Source organism: Phascolarctos cinereus, unplaced genomic scaffold, assembly GCF_003287225.1.
Source record: "Phascolarctos cinereus isolate Bilbo 61053 unplaced genomic scaffold, phaCin_HiC Scaffold_3;HRSCAF=262, whole genome shotgun sequence".
NCBI lineage: Eukaryota > Metazoa > Chordata > Mammalia > Diprotodontia > Phascolarctidae > Phascolarctos > Phascolarctos cinereus.
Window position 1 is genome coordinate 203470054 of NW_027555736.1, and position 18663 is coordinate 203488716.

The following is an 18663-nucleotide window of genomic DNA, read 5'->3' on the forward strand; positions in this document are numbered from 1 at the left end:
AGGTGGTATTTGAATTGGGTCTTATGGCGCCTACAAGGTTTTCAAAAAATACTTTCCTCAAAAACAAGCCTGTAAGATAGGGAGGGCAAATCCCCAAAGAAACTAGGGTTGCAGTGGGGTGTGACTAGCTTTGGAAGCTGTGACACAGCTAATACCTTCCAGACCCCGTACTTCAATGCAAACCTCCTGATTCGAAGTCTTTCTGCTACAGTATTGAACTAATTAAAGAATCACTTCAGTATAGGAGAGGGAGGGCTCAACCTACCTACCTACAAGGTGGGGAGGTGAGGAGATGGGGGTGGGGTGGGGGTCTCCCATCCTGACAGCAGCAGACACCGGAGCTTGGGGCGGGGAGGAAAAGTGGAATTTTAATAATAAAGTGGAATAATAATAATAGTAATAATAATAATAATAACAACAATAAACAATAGCTAACAAGGGAGGAGCTGGACCCAATGCACCCTCTCACGTTCAGGGCCCAATGCATCCACGAACACGACCCCATCCCCTTCCAAGTCACTTCTTCCGCCCCTCCCGGAGGCTTCCGACCCCCGCCCACTGGTCCTTCCCGGACTCCTCGGAGGCCGGCAGCCGGCGGTCGGTGAGGAGGGTTCTTGGGCTGGCAAATGGATGGGCGCCCTCGCAAGGAAGCGGCTGCCCAAGCTAGGTGCCCCCTCCTCATGCTAGGTAGGCCCCGGCGGAAGGGTGGAGGTGGCAAGAGAGCTCGCCTCGGCTTCCCTGGAGAATCTAGGACACCCTTCTCCTCCCGCACCGCCCAAGGTGGGAAGGGCACCCTACAGATCCTCGGACACTTACTTTCTCGTGGAAGATGGACTCCATGTTTATTTGTCTGGAGCCAACGGACCCGCTTCGAACCACCCCCCTCCAGCCCCTCCCCCCGCCCCCCGCCCCAGTGCTGTCCCCATCCCCACCCCCACGCCCAAGCCCAACCTGCTCCACTGCGCCCCGCCCACGTGCCACCGACGCTGACCAATCAAACGCAAGGGATCCAAGTCATGTGAGAAGCAGGCTCGGGGCGGGCGTGTCTGGGAAGGAGGGAGCCGGTCGGCGAAGAGCCCTACCCTTGACGTAATCTCCCACGTGACCGTCGCGGAGCTACCCCGCCCCGCCCACACAGCGTTTCCGGCCCCGGCTGATCGCGTTCCTGCAGCCTGTAGCATGCTTGGGCTGATTAGGGGACCTTGTGGACCGGTTCTGGCGTCGTAGGCTCTTCTCTGTCGTTTGACTGAGCTGGGTCCAGGCTGGCCAGGTGGGTCCTTAACCTTTCAGGATATTAGGATTTAGAGCCTGCAGGGAAGGGGCCGTAGAAATCCTTTGGTCCTGTATCCTTCGTTTTTACAGAGGAGGCAACTGAAGCCCGAATCGTGGGGTTCTGAAGGCTTCTTCCCCTGCCGCCTTCGCAGTGCTAGCCTGTTCTAGCTCTTTTGCGAGGGGTAGGAAGCGTGGCGTAGGGGAAGGAGGAATGGGTTTGGGGTCAGAAGACTTAAACTTGAGCCCTGGCTCAGAAACTCAGAAGATGTGATGAGAAATTCATGCTTGTGTTGGCAAGGAACTAAATATAACATAGGTAACTATTTTATTGCATAGGTAGGTGATATATCGATTTATGTGTGTATATATATGTGTCTGTGTATACATGCATATACACACAGAACACAATTTTTTGTGCTAAATTAATAATATATACTAAACTGGGTGTCCCAAAATACTTTGAACTTTTGGGACACTGTTACACATGCAGATATATGTATACATACATTACACACAAATACACTACTTCCTGTAAATTTTAAGACGTCTCAGTTTGAGTGGCATCACACAATATAAACCGGAATACAGAAATTAGCATAAGCTAAACCTAGAAATAAGCATTTTCATCGTTTTGCCCCAGCTACATGAAATGTATATGTATTTTAAACTAACTAGTCCTCCAGATTTATTAAGCACCTACTATATTCCTGTCTTCAAGGAGTTCACTTTCTATTGAAGATATATCATATAGAAAGAAAGGGAAACCAGCATTTATTAAGAGCATACTATGGGTCAAGCACTGTGCTAGGTGGTTTCCAAATCGTTTTTCATTTGATCCCCACAACAACCCTAGGAAGTAGGTGTTATTATCTCCATTTTACAGTTGTGGTTTAACTACTTGCCCAGGGTCACACAACTAGTAAGTACATGAGGCTAAATTTGAAGTCAGGTTTTCAGATTTCAGCTCTATCCATTGAGCTACCTAGCGTTTTAAGGTTTGTAAAGTGCGTTGTATATATTATGTCATTTGATCCTCCCCACAACTGTGTGAGGCAGGTGCTATTATTTCCACTTGCAGCTCATAGATTGGCTACCTTCACCCAGCTAGTAAGTGTTTGAGGCAGGATTTGAAATAAAGTCTTTCTGATTCCAAATCCAGTGCTCCATCCACTTCACCTAACTGCCTCTGTGGTTACATATTCTTCATTCAGAGTATGTAAGCAGATGGTAAGTTGAGGAGGAAAAGAACATTCATTCACTACATAAAGGTGAGGAGGAGCTTGTAGTAAGCCTTGAAAGAAGATAAAGATTGGAAGAAAATAAGTCAGTTCGTTGAGTGTCTTCCTGTTTGAATGTTTGTGGTATTAGGTGCAGTGTTTGGTTAGGAAACATCAAGTAGTCCAGCTGGGCCAGAGTGAAGGGGAAGCAATGTAAAACAAGGTTGAAAAGTTGCCGAATCTCGTTTTTGTTGCCACAACATTTCTTTAATACATCTCCCTTCTTTTCATTCACACAGCAACTACCCAGCTAGACCTGTTGAGTGAAAAAATGGCAGTAGCTCGGATCTCTGTCCCAAATTTCTCTCCACTCCAACCCATTCTCCACAAAGCAGCTAAAATTATTTTTGTAGAGCATAGAGTTGACCGTGCCCCTACTTGATAAATACTAAATTACCTTTCTGTTCAAATAGAAACTCCTCTCTTTAGCATACAAATGTCACCAGAACCTGGCCCCTTTCCACCTTCTTTCTATGGCTTCCTGTTTCCGTGCTTTTGTACTGGCTGTTTGGCTGTTTTCCGTGCCTGGAATTCGATGCCTCCTCATTTCTGTCTTTTGGGAATCCTTGGTTTCTTTCAAGACTCAGCTCAAGCACCACCTTCTGCAGGAGACCCTTCCTGGTCCTCCCCAGCTGCTGGTACCTTTCCTTCCAAGGTTACCTTGTGCCTGTTTTGTACATGTCTGATATATACCAGTTTATGTTCTAGTTATCTCCTGTTAGAATATAAGCTCTTTGGGGCAGAGACTGTTTCACTTTTGTCTTTGCATCCCTAGCTGATTAGCATAGTGCCTACTGTAGTAGGCACTTAATTCAGGTTTGTTTGAAGTTGGAATTAGATTGTGGAATGCCCCAGATACCAGGTTGAGAAGTTTGTATTTCACCCCAGAGATTACAGTGTGCTGCTGGAAGTTTGTGAGTAGGGAAGTGGTTAGATTTAGACTGTAAGAAGTCTTTGCTGGGTTCTGGAATAAGAAATCTCATTTTTCTCAAGGAGTCTTGGGGGCCCGAGTTCAAATCCAGTTTTTGTCACTATCCCCTGTAACCTTGGATAAATCATTTAACTTCTCTGAAGGGATTGAATTAGATGATGAGGTCCACTTCTAGCTCTAGGTCTATGACCCTGTGAACCAATTCCCCTTTAGAGGTGTTAATGAGTAATAAAATACCCCCAAATGAAACCAGCTAGGCATTTACTCAAATATTGTGCCTGTTCTGTGCATAGCACTGTAGTGAATACATACAGACAATGTTTATTCAATTAAAAACTATTTCTGCCTGATAATTTAGAGGAGGAGGCAAAACAGAGATACATCAAAAGTGAAAAAGCACAGCAGGGCAGTGCCAGAAAAGACCTAACTTCTTCCATGAAGCATTTCTATTACCAACTAGCATTTGAAAAGGCTTTGCAAATATTATTTGATTTGATCCTCACCACAACCTTGAGAAGTAGGTGCTATTATTATCTCCATTTTACAGATTAGGAAACTGAGGCAGACAGGTTAAGTGATTTTCCCAGGGTCACACAGCTAATAAGCATCTGAGAGAGGATTTGAACTCAGGTCTTTCTGACTCCAGGTGAAACAGTCTTTCCACTTACCACCAGCTGTCTTTACTGGTTTAGCTTACAGTGGTTTGGCTCTTGTCTGAGGCATTGCACTTATTGACTGTAGAATCTGACAACTGAAGAGGCAGTTTCAAGTTGGAGAGAGGGACTGACCTCAGGACACCTGGGTTGTAGTGTCAGCTCTGCCATTAATTCACCGTGGGAACATATGCAAGTCTGTTTTTGGTCCAGTCTCTTCCTCTTTTTTAAGACAACTACATAATTGCTGTAAAGTCCCCTCCTGTAGGAACAACTCTAAGACATTTATATTCTTCATCTTATTGGTAATACAGGGAAGGAACAATGACTTTGGAGTCCCAACTCCACCATTTAACTAGCCTTGTAGCTATGGCAGCCTCTGAGCCTCAGCTTCCTTGAGAATGGAAATATTCAAGCAGTTAACCAACATGTATTAAACTCCAGCTGTTTGTAGAGCACTTTGTTGAGCAGGTGATACCAAATTTAGATATGACATGGTCCCTTCCTCGATAGAGTTTGTAATTGTGTAGGGGGATCAGAGAAGTGTATGTTCAAAGAAAACGAGTTAGTCACGTGGTGGGAGCAAGAGATAACCAATGGATGGCCTGAAGTCATCACTGGTACCTTTGCCATATTAAGGAAACCCAGGAAAGAACTCTAGAACTTTAAATAACCCTCCTGTGGCAGACTTATGGGAAAACATGGGTTTTGATCTGCAGTGTGGGAGGCACTATCCACATTAAGGAGATCATGGGTCATTTACAGCACTGAATACATTAGGGAGTCGCAAAACAAAGAACTCTGTGAAAGCCATGAGAGGGAAAGCTGTTAGTGACAAGGCTTTGTGAGGGAAGTAACATTTGAATTGGGCTTAAAAAAATTGGTAGTTTTTCAACAGGGGAATATTGGACATAGATAGCATCCAGGCATAGAGAAAAGCATGAATAACTACTCCTTCCCCCAAATATAAACTTGCAGGGCATATTTGGGGAATAGAAAGTAGATGATTTGGCTGAAATACCATGTGAGAGTAGTGAGATAAGACTAGAAAGATGAGTAGCCCTGGATCATGCAGGACTTTGAATTCCTTAGCTAAGGGGTTTGAATTCTACTTAGCCACTGAAGATTTCTGCAATGACATAAACAATATAGGCATAATAGATTTTTCTAGAAGCAGTATGATGGATTGAAGAGGAGAGAGAACAAAGGCAGGAAAATTATTTTAATAACCCATGTAGATGGTAACAAGGGTTGTCTCTACTAAAGTGAAGGCAGTAGGAAAAGAGGGAGATGTGAGATAGCCTGAGAAGGAATGGACAGGACTTCGTAACTGAGGTGTAAAGAATAGGGAAGCATTAAAAAGAAATGGTGCCACCACTAATAAAAATAGTGAAGTCAGGTGGAGGAACCTTATTAGAAATAAGATAAAACCAAGTTTGGGTCAGACATTTGGTGAAGACTGATGGGCAGTGGGGGATGGAAGGCCTTGAGCTATAGGATTTGGGTGTCATTTGCAGAGAAATGGTGTGAGTGAGATTGCTAATGAGTAGCAGAGGAGAATAGAAAGGGGTATGTGTATGTGGATGCAAAGGAGGCAGAGTTCTGGAGGTTCTAGTTGCATAACTTGGGGTCCTTGAACTTGTTTTAAAAATATTTTGATGACTATTTCAATAAAATTGGGGAGGGTGAGGTCCATCTCACACACACACACACACACACACACACACACACACACACACACACACACACTCTGTCTCTCTCTGTCTCTGTCTCTCTCTCTCTCTCTCTCTCTCTCTCTCTCTCTCTCCCCCCTCTCCCCCCCACCCCTCCCTCCCCTAGAGGTTTAATAACTACCTGCAGAGTGTACTGTCTCTGAAGCTTAGGTAAGAAAGCATATACAATTGGAAGGGGTATTCAGCAATGTCAAAAGATGTAGAGGGTGAGACCATAGGATTTGGTGATCAAGAAGGAAATCATTGGCAACTTTTAAGAAAGCAGTTTTGGTAGTGGGACAGTGGTAGTGGTGGGGAAATATTTCAAGGGATTAAAGATAGTGCGCAGTGAAGAAGTAGAGGCATTGGGCACAGACAAATTTTTCATTAAATTTACTACTGAAGGGTGAGTCAGAAGGGTAAAAAGGAAGGTTTTTGTTGTTATTTGTAAACACTGGAAAGATTTGTTTGCAAGCAGATGATGAGCCAAATGAAAAGAGGTTGATTGCTGGATCAAGGTTCAAGACAAGGTACAAAGAAATAGGATCAAGGATGCAGTAGGCTGCAAGTAGAGATTAGAGGACTGAGTATATTTCTTTGACCAGAGAGATGACATGAGGAATTAAGGAAATTGAGGATTCTTCTTAGATTATCTGCTTTAAATTTGAAGAACTAGCAATATCCTTTTAATTTTCTCTACTTAAAGGTTGTTTGTGGGGATCAAATGTATATATAACTTTGTAAACCCTACAGCATTAAGTGTGATCTGTATCAACATTTGTTGTTTGATTGATAGAACAGTATTCCAGAAGTCTACAGGAGGGAAAAACAATATGGGACTAGATACATAAGGTTAAACTTGTTCTAAGTCTTGAAACACTCATCTGAAAGAGCTTTCTTTCCCTCCAGTTAGTAATATTTTATCTTTTCCAATTACATATAAAGAGTTTTCAACATTCACCTTTATAAGATTTTGAGCTCTAATTTTTTTTCTCCCTCCAAGAAGGCATGCACTCTGATATAGGTTATACATGTACAATCCCATTAGACATATTTCCTCATTAGTCATGATTGAAGGAAGAATGAGAACAAAAGAGAAAAACAAGAAAGAAAGAAGAGAGAAAACAGCATGCTTTGATCTGCATTCAGACTCCACAGCTCTTACTCTGGATGTGGAGAGCGTTTTCCATCATGAATCTTCTGGAATTGTCTTAGATCATTGCATTGCTGAGAAGAGCTAAGTCTGTCAGAGTTGGTCATTGCAGTGTTGCTGTTATTGTGTACAGTGTTCTTTTGGTTCTGCTCACTTCACTCAGCATCGGTTCGTGTCTTTCCAGATTTTTCTGAATTCCACTTGCTCATCATGTCTTATAGCACAATAGGTATTCCAGTACGTTCATATAACACAACTTGTTCAGCCATTCCCCAACTGATGTGCATCCCCTCAGTTTCCAATTCTTTGCCACCACAAAAAGAGCTGCTATATTTTCGTACATGTGGACCCTTTTCCCTTTGTTATGATCTCTTTGAGATACAGACTGAGTAGTGGTATGGCTGGATCAGAGGTTATGCAGTTTTATAGCCCGTTAGTTGTAGTTCCAAATTGCTCACACGCTCTCTCTCTGTCTCTCGAGCTTATTAAACTGATTTCTAGCAGATATGCCTCTGTCATATTTCCAGTGTGACCAGGGGCACGTTAATGCCTCAGTTATTCTCTTTGTAAAATATTTATCTCCTGATTTTTCCCACAGAATTATGAGGATAAATAAGAAAAAATGTTTTCAACTTATTGGAGATTTTCCATGTAAATATAAGTTAGTATTCATTTCCTTAGATTCAGAACCAAGGTATAATTTAATGGAATTTAAAATAAACTTTCAATACCTTTTTTAGAAATGTATTTTTTACTCTGTTCAGTTGTTTCAATCATGTTGGACTCTTCATGTGTTTTCTTGGCAGATCCTGAAGTGGTTTGACATTTCCTTCTCCAGCTCATTTTACAGATGAGGAAATTGAAGCAAACGGGGTTAAGTGACTAGTCACTAGTGTCTAGGGCAAGATTTGAATTCAGGAAGATGAATCTTCCTGATCCTGGCCTGGCACTGTATCCACTGCACCGCTGAGTTGCCCTATTTTTCACTCTAGCAATTTTGATATCCCTATACTGACCTGATTAGAGATCTGACAATATATTACAGAAGTAATTAGGGAATATTACTTCAAGCATTGTTTTAATTTAATTTAATTGACTTTACTAAATTATATTCTTTTGGTTCTAGCAAGGAGCTGAGCTGTACATTATATAAGAAGATGGACGACTGAGTCAGAAGAGAAACCAATTTTATATGCCCTGGCATTTAATAGTGTATTTCTAGAAAATAAGGGAGTTTATGCCCTAATTTCAATGTCACTGAAACAGTAGCTCTCTTTTCCTATTTGTTTCTGATATTAGTTCTGCACTATTTGGTTACATAATTTAAAAAGTATTACTCATCAGTCCACCTTCATATAATTAGAGCAAAGGAAAATTCTTAAAAGCCCCATCTTCTCCTATTTTAAGTTAAAACCATATAATGACGAATTAAAATTTACCTGCCAAAGCACAGCATCATTTCTTTTTTTTTTTTTAAGGATTAACTGTGTGGTTTTACTTTTTCTTTTGAAATTAAATATCTTGTTTTAAAATGAAAAGTTTGTGAACAAGATAAAATTTGTGAACAGGATTTAATTGTTTTCAAAATGTAAAAACAATAAGGGAGTTAAATAGGAAGTGCAAATCAAGTCCTGCATTCTCTGGAGGTACTCCACAAAAAAATCTATCTGAACAAATGAATGAATGAATGAAATTTTTTTTAGTAGCTTGTTACTCTCTTAGTTTGAAATAGGAACTCATCGTAATTAGGACAACACAATTTCCTAAGTAAAAACAATGAAAGCATTTTTCATTTCTTTCATAAGATTTTTTATTCAACATGAAAATTTCTCAATTCAGCCAAAGCCTTCATTTCCAGGTAACTTCTTCATTAGGTTTCAGTTCCCTGTGTAGGAGGAAAAAAAGAGAGAGAAAAGACAAACATTTAAGAAACAATTTTTGTGAGAGGAAAAAAGAAAGTTAAAGAAAGGCTAACTTACTATTTTTTATTTTGTTAATTTGACTGTATTTTATGAGACACTAGTGTAATGGAAAGAGAAGTAGATTTGTAGTTAGAGGACCAAGTTCAAATTCTGACTCTGTTACTTGCTAGACTTTATGTGAGCTCTGGCAAGTTCCTTAACTTCCGTAGGCCTCAATTTCTTTGTGTGTAAAATGAGAGGATTGGATTAGATGAGCTCTAAGGTTCCTTTAGCTCCCAACTGTGATCTTATGACTATATAACATATTCAAAATATGGTAATCCTTGTTTTTATGATACCTTCTCAGTTAAAACTAAAGGCATATCAATTAATGTAAATGAGGTACAATCTTCTACCTGAAAGTAGCAGGGGAAAGGGTGAAACACCTAATCAAATTAGATTTTTGTCTTTATTTTTCATTCTTATTCTTGTCCCTCAATCCCATACTGAGGAAGCCCACCTCTTGGATAACAAATTCTATTAAGCTTTACTACTTATCATGCTAGGTCATATTCTTTCTCAAACTATTTCTTTTATCCTGAAATGTATTCTGAAATGTATACATCTCATCCTTATCTTTCATGATTTTATTCATTTCTCTCAAATTCTCAGCCTTTTTCCCAGGCTAAGAAAATCCAAATTCCTTTTTTAGTCTAACTTCATATGGAAGCCTCTATCACCTTGACCTTTTTGGGTGTGCTTCTCTGGACCTTCTCTAGCTCCATTATATATTTCTTGAGGTACAGTAACCAGATGTATACAAAGTACAGACTGCTTCTTGACTTGGGAATACTTGACCTGTAACCACATATGAGCATCTTGCTGTCGGAACCTTTCCCTGCTAATAGCCTACCAGAGGAACTGGTTACATCTGCAAATGTTAGTCTATACCTCTTCCTGAGCCACCCCTCCCAACCCTTGCACCTGATGTGCCTTCCTCCAAACTTCTCTTTTCAGGGCTAGGAGGGACTTAGACTAAACCTTTAGGACCACTATTAGCAAATGAGAAACTGGTTTGAAAAATATAAAATACACAAAAGCACTGTTTTTTTTTAACACTATGGGTTAATTGTTCTACTGGTACTTCATCATGACATGGAAATGATCTTGGGGTCCTAAGAGCTTCCAGTATGAAGTTCATCTAAGACTCATCACTAGTTTGATAAGATGGGCTTCCAGTATGAAGTTCTAAGACTCATCACTAGGTTGAGAATATGGCGATGAATTTTTAAGCCATAGCAATTCTCACATTATCTCCTAATTCATATAGGGGTTTTGAGATGCATTACTGGAAGAAGTACCCACACTGGTAAAGTCACAGATCTCTGAAGTATGGGCAAAATAAATTTTTCTGAGATGGTGGAAAAACCCAAACAACAATGTTCTTATGGGAAAATATGTTCCAAGTTCCAAGTAAGTTAATAATAAGTGAACTTTTGAAACACAAGGACTACTATCCTTATTTTGCTGATATACCTTACCAAATTTATTATAACAGCACTTTTTTTAGGTGATGGGATTTTAATGATATTCCAAGTGGGATGTAGTAACTTATGTTTATTTTATGCTGACTGCAGAACACTATTGGTTAACTCAATACTGCAAAAAATAATAAACCAGTCAGTTATCAGAAGGTTTAGAAACAAGTATATACACCAACCTTTTAAATAACATGCTCTTATTCCGGAAAGCAGTTAGTTTTTCCTCACTGTGCTTGTCTAGGTAATAGCCAATGACAAATCCCATTGGTACCAGAATGTGAACCCAGTGGTCACGCACAGCCTGAATCAAATTCACCATGATTGCTTTAAAAAAAAAAAGGGGGGGGTGGAGGAGAGAAAAAGGCTTAACAAGATAGAGATATTTGATTGTGAGAACTGTCTAAAACCTCACCTAAAATAGGAAGAAAGTATTTAGTGGAAGAGAAGGGGTAAATATGAATATTGAAGTTCACTTTAAACTACTAATTTGTTTTAATTCTTTGGGCCTCATTAATTGATTCATTCAATAGTTAGTATTGAATTTATGTATGGGTATGGAATTGTGTTAGGCACTGAGGTGAATACAAGTTCTTAACATTACATAATATATAGTGTCTAAAATTCATATGATGAAGATAAAGTGTAGCAGTAGTATGGACTAGTGTGCAAGTTGACTTCTTTTTAGAAAAAAAAAGTCAATCAAAAAAACATTAAGTATATATTATGTTCCAGGCACTGTCCTAAGCACTGGTGATAGGAATACAATAAATAAAAAATTCCTAATCACAAGGATCTTACAGTTATTTGTTTTTTTCCCCCAGCTACCTGTTTTAATTGTTTTGTGGTGGTGGTTGTTTCCTTATACGTTGTTCTAGTCATTGTGTGTATTATTCTCCTGGCTCTGCTTAATTCACTGTTCGTGCAAATACTTCCATCCTTTTTTGTATTAATCATGCTTTTCCCCTTTTTCAGTAGTATTTCTTGATATTTATGAATCACAATTTGTTTAGCCATCCCCCAATCAATGAACATCCACTTTGTTTCCAGTTCCTTGCTACTACAAAAAATACTTTGATAACTATTTTTGGTGTATAAGGATTTTTTATCTGCTTGTGTCTTTGAGGGTATATGTCTAGCAGCAGAATCCCTGAGTCAAAGAATATGGATATTTGCATATTTTTATTTGCATAACTCTACAGTGTTTTCCAGAATAGTTGTATCCATTTTCAGCCCCAAATGCAGCTATGGACCTGTCTAGGAGTTGGTTTCTTGAGTTTTGTTTCCAGTCTCCCCATTCACCCATGAGTTAAGATAAAAGGGTTTTATAACACTGTTTCTCCCCTTCCCTGCCTTTAAAATGGAAGGTATTACTGGCAAATTAATCCACCTTATAAAATTCATTTAGAGTTATGTTAGGTTTTGTAACTTATTTTTCAATCCAAGGTCAAAAGCACTACTATTACATCTATTAAAACAGAAACTTCTTGGTAAATCTATCAAATATTATTAACTGACTACTAAAAAAAAAGTGTAAACATAATAAAAAAAACATTAGCAAAGAGGTCAGAATAGTTGATCTTGGTATCTTAAAAAAGGTGCTAATTAATTGCAGTACTAAAGAAGACAAGATGGAGAAATACTGATTTCCAATATCCATACCAATGCTAATGCTAGAGAAATCAGCAAAGTAGGGTTTTTCAATAGATATTTACAAATTAATACAAAATCTCTTTACAAAGACTGAAACTAGGTCCTAAATTCAGATTTCATTGTAAAGAATTTCAGAGAGGAAGAGCAGTTTTAGAGCTGGAAGGGGCCTCAAAGGCCCTCTTGTGCAACTCTCATTTTACAAAGGAGGAAACTGAGAACTAGGAAGGTCAAGTTACTTGCTCAAAGTTACACAGATAGCGACAGAGGTAGGTAGGATACGAATCGTATCAAATACTCAGATCCCAGAGCCAGTAATCTTTCCATTCCACCTTGACCAGCAAGCTGTAAGAAAACATCAAGTTCTTCTAAATGAACTACAAAACCCTGGAGTTTTTTTAAATCTATGAAAAAAAGAGAAATGGATTTGGAGTCAGAAGACCTGGGTGAGAATCCTAACTGCTACATTCTATCTCTAGGACCTTAAGTAAATCAGTTCATCCATCAGGGTCTCAGTTTCCACATCTATAAAATGAAGGGGTTAGTTAGACTAAAGGATTTCTGAAGTTCCTTCCAGCTCTAAATTCTGTGATTCACTGAGCTAGTAGTATGACCTAGGTAAACTGTGAGGCCCTTTTCCATTACTGCAAAATGAGGCTGGTGGAAGAAGATAATCTATAAGGAAGACCCTTTCTATCTCTAAATCCTATACTCCTTTGGATAAGTCACTTAAAAACTCTCTGGGATGAATGAATTCAGCAAACATTTACTGAGTAACTGCTGTGTAAAGAACACCCTGCTATGTTCTGAATGGAATACAAAGATGATTAAGAACATAGTCCTTGCTTTCAAGGAGCTTATGATCTAGTTGGGGATGTAAAATATGCACAAATTAATACAATTTAGAGAGACAATCAAAGAGGAGAGGGACTGACAAGTGTCAAAGAGTGCAGAGAGGTCAGGATGGATGAAAATTGGAAAAGGCTATTAGAGATCAACTGGAGAGAGTAGTTGTGGTTGAACGATGAGGTTGGAATGAGTGATGCAATCAGAGCTGGGAATTTGTTTCATCATATTTTTCTGGAAGACCAACCTTTTTCACTGCCCACTGCTTTGGTGAGATTTTTCTATGGTTTTCTATGTTCTAAGTAACTGGTTGTATTTTTCTTTTTAAATTCTGAGAATTGTAATTTCTATCCTTAATTCTTCCCTTAATTCTTTTAACTGAGCTTCTATACCATCTCTGAGTCAGGAAGGCATAGGCTTAAGCCCTAACTTTTAATGCATCCTTGTAGTATGATCCTAGGCAAGTCATTTAACCTTACAGTGACCCAGAAATACTCTAAGACTCTTAAGATCTGCATTGGTAGAGGGAATTTCTTATTAGGAGTTCTCTTTTTTAAAAGGGGAAAATACCAAAAATCCACTATGCATTCAGGAATCTTTTTGATTGACAGAGTGAACCAGACATTATAAAACAGACAAAAAAGTTTAATCCATAGTATGAAATGGTAGAAATGGTATAAGACTTATTAAGACTCGGGCTCAATTCTCCTTTCGATGCTTTCTGGCTTTCCTCAAATGTAAAATGAGGATACAAATATTTCAAAGAATTGTTTTGTGAGGCTGAAATGAGATAATGCATGCAAAGTGCCTTATAAACTCGAAGCACTATGTAAGTGTTGCTTGTTGTTAGTACTCAGAGGATGAATCCCAAAATAATCTTTGGAATGTTCTTGTATAGAAGATATGATCATCTTGGGGTTATGAGGAAAAATAAATGATTCAATCTGAAGGGAATCATAATAAAGTCCAAGCCAGGGTCAAGGAACTGTGACTAGACAGAATAGTTCAAGAAATTTAAGTATCAACTATTTGGGGACCAAGTAGTTTTCTTTTGTTTATAGTTCTAGTTAGCTTACTTTGGTATAATTTTATTTTCTTTGGTATAGTTTTTCTGGATCTATATCTTCTTTTTCCCTCTGTAAACAAACCGTAGAAAATATACTTTTAGTGTCTGTAGTGCTATGAGCCAGGATAAAAGGAAGGAAGGGATTCAATGTGAAAAATTCAGCATCAGTAACAATGATAGGGGGTAGGGGGAAGAAGGTGATAAAGTATGGTAATATTTAAATGAAATGGCTGTGAGGAAAAACTCATACCCAGAGAAGCCTAAAGTCCAGTTCAGTTAAACTAATTGTTTATTAAATACCTAACACATGCAAGGCAATTGTGCTACATACTAAGCATATAAAGGTAGATAGCTGGGTGACTAGGAAACTGGCACTAATAGAAACAAATGAGGGAAGGAGAAACACAGGTTTAAGAGAAGAGAGAAAATCTGAGGAGTATTATTTTGGACATGTTCAATTTGAGGTGCTGGCAGGGTAATTCACAAGGAAATATACAGCAGACATATGGGACTAGGACTGTAGGGAAAGGTTGGAAGTGAAAAAGATCGAGATTTGGGATTCATTTGCATAAAGTTACTAATAAAATCATGGGAGTACATGAGATCACCAACGGACAGAAGGTAGAGAGAAAAGATAAGGGCCAAGGGGAAAATTTTGAGGGAAATATACACTTTAAGGGTCAGGAGGAAGAAAAGAAACCAGCCAAAAAGGGAAGATAACTCTCAAGGCATCTTAAATGTCAATGAAGAAGTTATCAAGGAGTGCTTCATGTTTCCAAATGCCATGGAGAAGTCAAGGAGGATGAAGATGAGAAAAAGACATTTCATTTAACAATAAAATCATTAGTGATCCTATGGCGATAAAAGCAGGGTTTAAGGGAGTGTGTGGTGAAGCAATAAGTCCTGATTATTCTTTCTACAAGTTTGGCAGTAAAGGAGAAAGAGAGAGAAGATGATAGCTTGAAGAGGTAAGCATGGTCAAGAGGAAGAGTAAAGAGTAAGTACTACGTGTCAGGCACTGTGCTAAGTGCTTTACAAATATCTCACCTGATCCTCACAACCCTTTGAAGTATGTGCTATTATCTCCATTTTACAGTTGAGGAAAAGGAGGAAAACAGATAAAATGACTTGCCCACGTGTGTGAGGCCAAATGTGAATTTGCGTCTTCCCAAGTCCAGTCCCAGCATTCTATCTATGGCACTTCTTAGATGCTTATAAGGAAAATTTTTTTTTAAAGGCTCTAGAGATCTAAGAACATAGGCTACGGGAAAGAGGTCATTAAAAGGAAAGAATGGTGATACATGAAGGAAGGTCTGATTGATGAGCATGGTCATATCAAAGACTCCTTTTGGGATTGAGGGTACAAGTAGAGGGGTTAGCTTCTATAAGGAGGGCCACTTTTTTCTCTGAGATTATAAATAAGGAAAAGGGGAAATGGTTGAAAACAGTAGATTTACAGCAGAGATATCAAACTCAAAAATGGGACCATAATCCCTCTGGGGCAGCATACTGACTTAGAAAACCACATGTTAATATCATCTACATTCTACTGTTCTTATTTATTTTGTTAAGATATTTCCCAATTACATTTCAGTCTGATTCAGGCAGCACTCAGGATTGCCAGGTATGTTTGATGCCTCTGAAATAGGGAGACACTTATAGAATCATAACGTTTAAAGCTGGAATGGATTGTAAGTATCAGGTAGTCAAACCAGAGGAAACTAAGGCTAAGATTTTAAGTGAAATTTCCAAATATTAAGTAGCCATCAGGAGTCAAACCCAGGCCTTCTGACTCAAAACACAGTGATCCTTTCATTACACCAAGATAAGGGATTTCATATTGGATGACCTCAGTCTTCTCAGAGATGTGGAAGGCAAAATCAATTGATGAGAATAAGGTGGGATGGGATGAACTGGGCACTTAAGGAACATTTGGAATCACCTTTTCGGGAAATGTAATGGGCAACAAGACATCAGTGGGATTTCAGTTGAGATTAGAAAGTATAAATTGTAATGGACCCAGGTTGACAAGATTTCATGTGTGGCAGGTCAGAAGTAGAAAGAGAAGAGGTAGTTCCTATATGCTATGAGGTAACCATGGTTAAGATTTTGCAGTGCAGAATGGCAGAAGGTCAAAGGAACAGAAGGATTTAAAGGTGAAAATGTGGGTAGTATTCAAGAGGCCTGTGGTTGGATCCTTTCTGATCCTTGTTTCCCATCCTACAGACCAAGGCAATTTCTTTTTCTTTGTGGGGAGGAGGGGGTGTTGGGAGGGTGGTCTGGAAGCATGATTTCCTTCATATAAGAAACTCCCAATATGGAGACTTTCTCCTGCCTCTCTGCAAATTCTAACTGATCCACAAAACTTTCACTTCTAAATAGTTCCGACTTCTAACTCTTCTTCTTGCATGTTTTTGCTTCTAACTGTAGCTCCTTATTTCAAGTTCTCTGTTCCTATGTATCAGCCTTAGAGGAAAGAGATGTCACATAAGGAGAAAACACGCACCCTCCCTCACCTCCTAAAGTATGGTTATTGGGAAACAGTGGACTGACTGCATGATCTGTTCTAGTTTTAAACTCTTATCTATATGACAGCATTCTCAAATGTAATCAATAGGCTATCAATATCAAAAGTACTCCTAACTTATCTATAATACTTTTATAAAAACTGAGTAACTTTATAGCCCTTACCTGCTAGAATATCACAACTCAAGTTATAATTCTGGAGTTACAGCTGTAATCATCATTTACCAAAAAAAGGCCACATGACTACAATATGCCTTGTAGAGCATAATATTTACATCAGAGTTAGAGGTTTTGAAAAACCACAAGTTGTCATGTACTGACCACTAGGTTGTGTTCTAAATATGATTATTCTATGAGAAGCAGCTTGATGTAAGAACACTAGACATGGGAGTCAGGAAATATCAGGGTTCAAAGCCCATTCCTGACACTATATCTACCATCATATCTACCATCAAGTCATTTTAGCTTTCTTGGCCTCAAATTACTCATCTGCAAAATGGCTATAATTTTGTATCAACCTCCAGGTTGTTGTGAGGACACAATCATAATTATGTGATGTTCCAGAGGCAGCACAGGCATAGTAGATCTAGAGCCAACTTGGAAGTCAGGAAGACCTGGATCCAAATTTGTGAACAAAGGCAAGTCACTTTATCTCGAAGCAACCTAGGCAACTTTTGAACACTATAAAGTACAGAGAAGGTGCTAAGCAGCACTGGTAGAAGGAGTTTAATCATTTGAGAGTTGTCTCTACTAATGACATCAAAAGTCCAATCTCTATTTAAAGTGCTGTATAAATGTTAGCTATTAATATGCGCTTACAGTGAAACAGCTACACATACAGTTCTTGGTCTTCATAATTTTGTAGAAAAGAACCATAAAGATCACTTAATCATTAACCTCTTTATTTTAATAGAATCTGTAGTACCTATTTCACAGGAATGTTATGAAGATCAAAAGATATAATATATGCAAAGGGCTGTGGAAAACAGGCACTAAATAATAGCATTTATATAGGCTTTTGCAAGCCCTGTAGATAAGTTTTTTCATCTTATCCTTGTAATAACCCTGTGAAGTAGGTGCTATTATTATCCCTAATAACCTTCTGTTGGACTCCCTGCCTCTTTCCATTTCAGTCTGTCCTCCACTCAGCTGTCATATTCCAAAAGCACACATCTGAGCATGTTAAACCCTGTATTCAATAAATTCCACTGGTTCCCTATGACTTCTGGAATCAAATATAAAATTCTCTGTGTGGTATTCAAAAAAGCCCTTCATGAACCTACCTTCCACCCCTCTATTTATTCTGGCACCAGTATCACTGGCTTCCTTGCTACTCCTCAAAAAAGATATATCATCTCTAGACTTGACACTTGCTGTCCCCCTGTGTCTGGAATGCCCTCCCTCATCTCTGCTTCCTAGCTTCCTTAAATCCCAGTTAAAATCTTATTTTCTACAAAGGAGCCTTTACTTTAATAAGCCTTAATGCTAGTGCTTACCCTCCACTGATTATCTCCAGTGTTTCTCATATACATATATATATATATATATGTATATATATATATATACACACACACACACACATACACACACACATATATACATATATGTATATATGTGTGTATATGTATATACATATATAATATATATAATCTGTTTTTTTTTTATATAGCAATCTTTTGCCTTTTTTGGGGGTGAGTGGAGGGCCTGCAGTACTTAGTATAGTGCCTGGCACATAACAGGCAATTAATAAATCCTTACTGATTGGCTAACAGATGAGGAGACTGAGACAGGGGCTAAATGATTTTCTCATGGTCACAAATTTTAAGTGTCTCAGTAGATACTTTAATTCAGGTCTTCCTGACTGCAAGTCCAGAAGTTTAGTTTATAGCATAGCCTCAAACTGAGTAGTTTTTCTATTTCCAATCCAGTTCACTTTCCACTACACCAGAATGTACTGTTTTTAAATTTGTATTCTATTTTTTTTTTAACATGTGAATGCTATTGGTATCAGTGTATTTAAGAATGCAGTTTCCCATTGGGCAGAAAGGTATTGTGCTTAGGCGCTGGGGATAAAGATTCCAACCAATATTTTTCCCATGGGAAATGATCAATAAAATTGATGAAACTGAATTCAATTT

The 18663-nt window shown here is 38.7% G+C and overlaps 3 protein-coding genes across 6 annotated transcripts in view; 1 reads left to right on the forward strand and 2 right to left on the reverse strand.

Moving 5' to 3' along the window:
• ATXN3 (ataxin 3) overlaps positions 1-897 on the reverse strand; it is a 36138-nt gene extending 35241 nt beyond the window's left edge. For 3 of the 4 annotated variants that reach the window (XR_002327826.2, XM_021004268.2, XM_021004270.2), the window contains exon 1: positions 817-895. Coding sequence is in view for 2 of the 4 variants with exons in the window: in XM_021004268.2 (XP_020859927.1) it covers positions 817-840 (24 nt within the window). In the remaining 2 variants the exon portion in view is untranslated. Of the gene's footprint in view, positions 1-269; positions 342-816 lie in introns of all 4 variants that reach the window. The other variant, XM_021004269.2, reaches the window with a different exon arrangement.
• Positions 898-1163: 266 nt separating this feature from the next.
• The window catches only part of CPSF2 (cleavage and polyadenylation specific factor 2), a 50180-nt gene continuing 32680 nt past the window's right edge, over positions 1164-18663 (forward strand). Inside the window, exon 1 of the mRNA XM_078151412.1 lies at positions 1164-1270. The gene's annotated coding sequence lies outside the window, so the exon portion shown is untranslated. The remainder of the gene's footprint in view (positions 1271-18663) is intronic.
• The window catches only part of NDUFB1 (NADH:ubiquinone oxidoreductase subunit B1), a 10629-nt gene continuing 749 nt past the window's right edge, over positions 8784-18663 (reverse strand). The window contains exons 2-3 of the mRNA XM_078151413.1: positions 10620-10764; positions 8784-8883 (exon numbers count right to left, since the gene is read on the reverse strand). Coding sequence (XP_078007539.1) covers positions 8847-8883; positions 10620-10759 — 177 coding nt within the window. The 5' untranslated portion in view covers positions 10760-10764 and the 3' untranslated portion in view covers positions 8784-8846. The remainder of the gene's footprint in view (positions 8884-10619; positions 10765-18663) is intronic.